General features: G+C 32.7%; 2 protein-coding genes across 2 annotated transcripts in view; both read right to left on the bottom strand.

Moving 5' to 3' along the window:
* The window catches only part of LOC107571187 (ankyrin repeat and SAM domain-containing protein 1A-like), a 64,744-nt gene extending 64,273 nt beyond the window's left edge, over positions 1-471 (bottom strand). The window contains exon 1 of the mRNA XM_016257479.1: positions 306-471. Within this exon, the coding sequence (XP_016112965.1) occupies positions 306-470 (165 nt within the window). The 5' untranslated portion in view covers position 471. The remainder of the gene's footprint in view (positions 1-305) is intronic.
* Positions 472-550: 79 nt separating this feature from the next.
* LOC107571184 (ankyrin repeat and SAM domain-containing protein 1A-like) overlaps positions 551-1,235 on the bottom strand; it is a 33,206-nt gene continuing 32,521 nt past the window's right edge. The window contains exon 6 of the mRNA XM_016257476.1: positions 551-564. Within this exon, the coding sequence (XP_016112962.1) occupies positions 551-564 (14 nt within the window). The remainder of the gene's footprint in view (positions 565-1,235) is intronic.

The following is a 1,235-nucleotide window of genomic DNA, read 5'->3' as shown; positions in this document are numbered from 1 at the left end:
GCATACACACAAACAAACAAATAAATAAACACACACGCATACACACAAACAAACAAATAAATAAACACACACGCATACACAAATAAATAAATAAATAAACACACACGCATACACAAACAAACAAATAAATAAATAAACATACACATGCATACACACAAACAAACAAATAAATAAATAAACACACACATGAATACACACAAACAAACAAATAAATACACACATACATACACACAAACAAACAAACAAATACATAAACATACACATGCATACACACAAACAAACAAATAAAGAAATAAATAACATACAGTATCTCGCACACACACTTTCCCGGCTTCGCTGTCCGATGACTTTCCGCTGGCCAGGCTGTCCAGTGAGACACACGAGGACGCCTCAAACAGAGCTTCATACGGATTCTCTTCCACAGGGGTCGAAGCCAAACCGGATATGAGCTCACTGACCTGCTGCTCCATTTCTCCTGTCGAAACACAATCGTACGCATTACAACATCTGCAGAACATCTGGCATACCGATACCATGAGCAGCATTTCTCTCACATCTGGCCTGCTAGACATAAAAAGAAAAGCTATTTACATTTCTTATATATACATATTTTGGAGGGTGACAAGAAATTATAGTTGAGAAAAAAAGCAGAATGGAATCAGAACACATCCCTAGCTGGACTCAAACACTTTCTGCATGTTGGCATTTGCTATTAAGTCACATGATCTCACTACATTGCATGTTTAATTCAGTGTCCAGAAATCTCACAAAAAATACAGCTACTGTATTTTCAATTTTATGCAATTTTGTGTAAAACCAACTTAACTCGTAGCAGTCTAATCAAATAATGAGAAAAATATTTAAATCTTCTAAATAATTAATATTACTTCCGTTTCATTCATCACATTTTATGCATAGAAAGTCTATGCACTGTACAGAGTATACATACTACATATTGCAGCAAAAGTAAAAGTATAGAATGCTTTTGCAAAACAATATACGATTTTCAAACAAATCGGACTTCATCATTCAGAGACTTTGTAAATATCACAACAATAATAATAAAAAAACTATACTCTACAATGCAAAATCTCTTAAGTGACCGTTTGAGTTGGCCATACTAAAATAAATGCTTAAAAATCCAATAATTAATTTTGTCTTCTATTATTGAAGCTTAGTTTATTTCATGAAAAGCAATTAGCATTTGACTAACAAATTAAACTTATATATATATA

Source organism: Sinocyclocheilus grahami, unplaced genomic scaffold, assembly GCF_001515645.1.
Source record: "Sinocyclocheilus grahami isolate Dianchi unplaced genomic scaffold, SAMN03320097.WGS_v1.1 scaffold1560.1, whole genome shotgun sequence".
Taxonomy (NCBI): Eukaryota; Metazoa; Chordata; class Actinopteri; order Cypriniformes; family Cyprinidae; genus Sinocyclocheilus; species Sinocyclocheilus grahami.
This window is presented reverse-complemented; position numbering and strand designations above follow the sequence as displayed.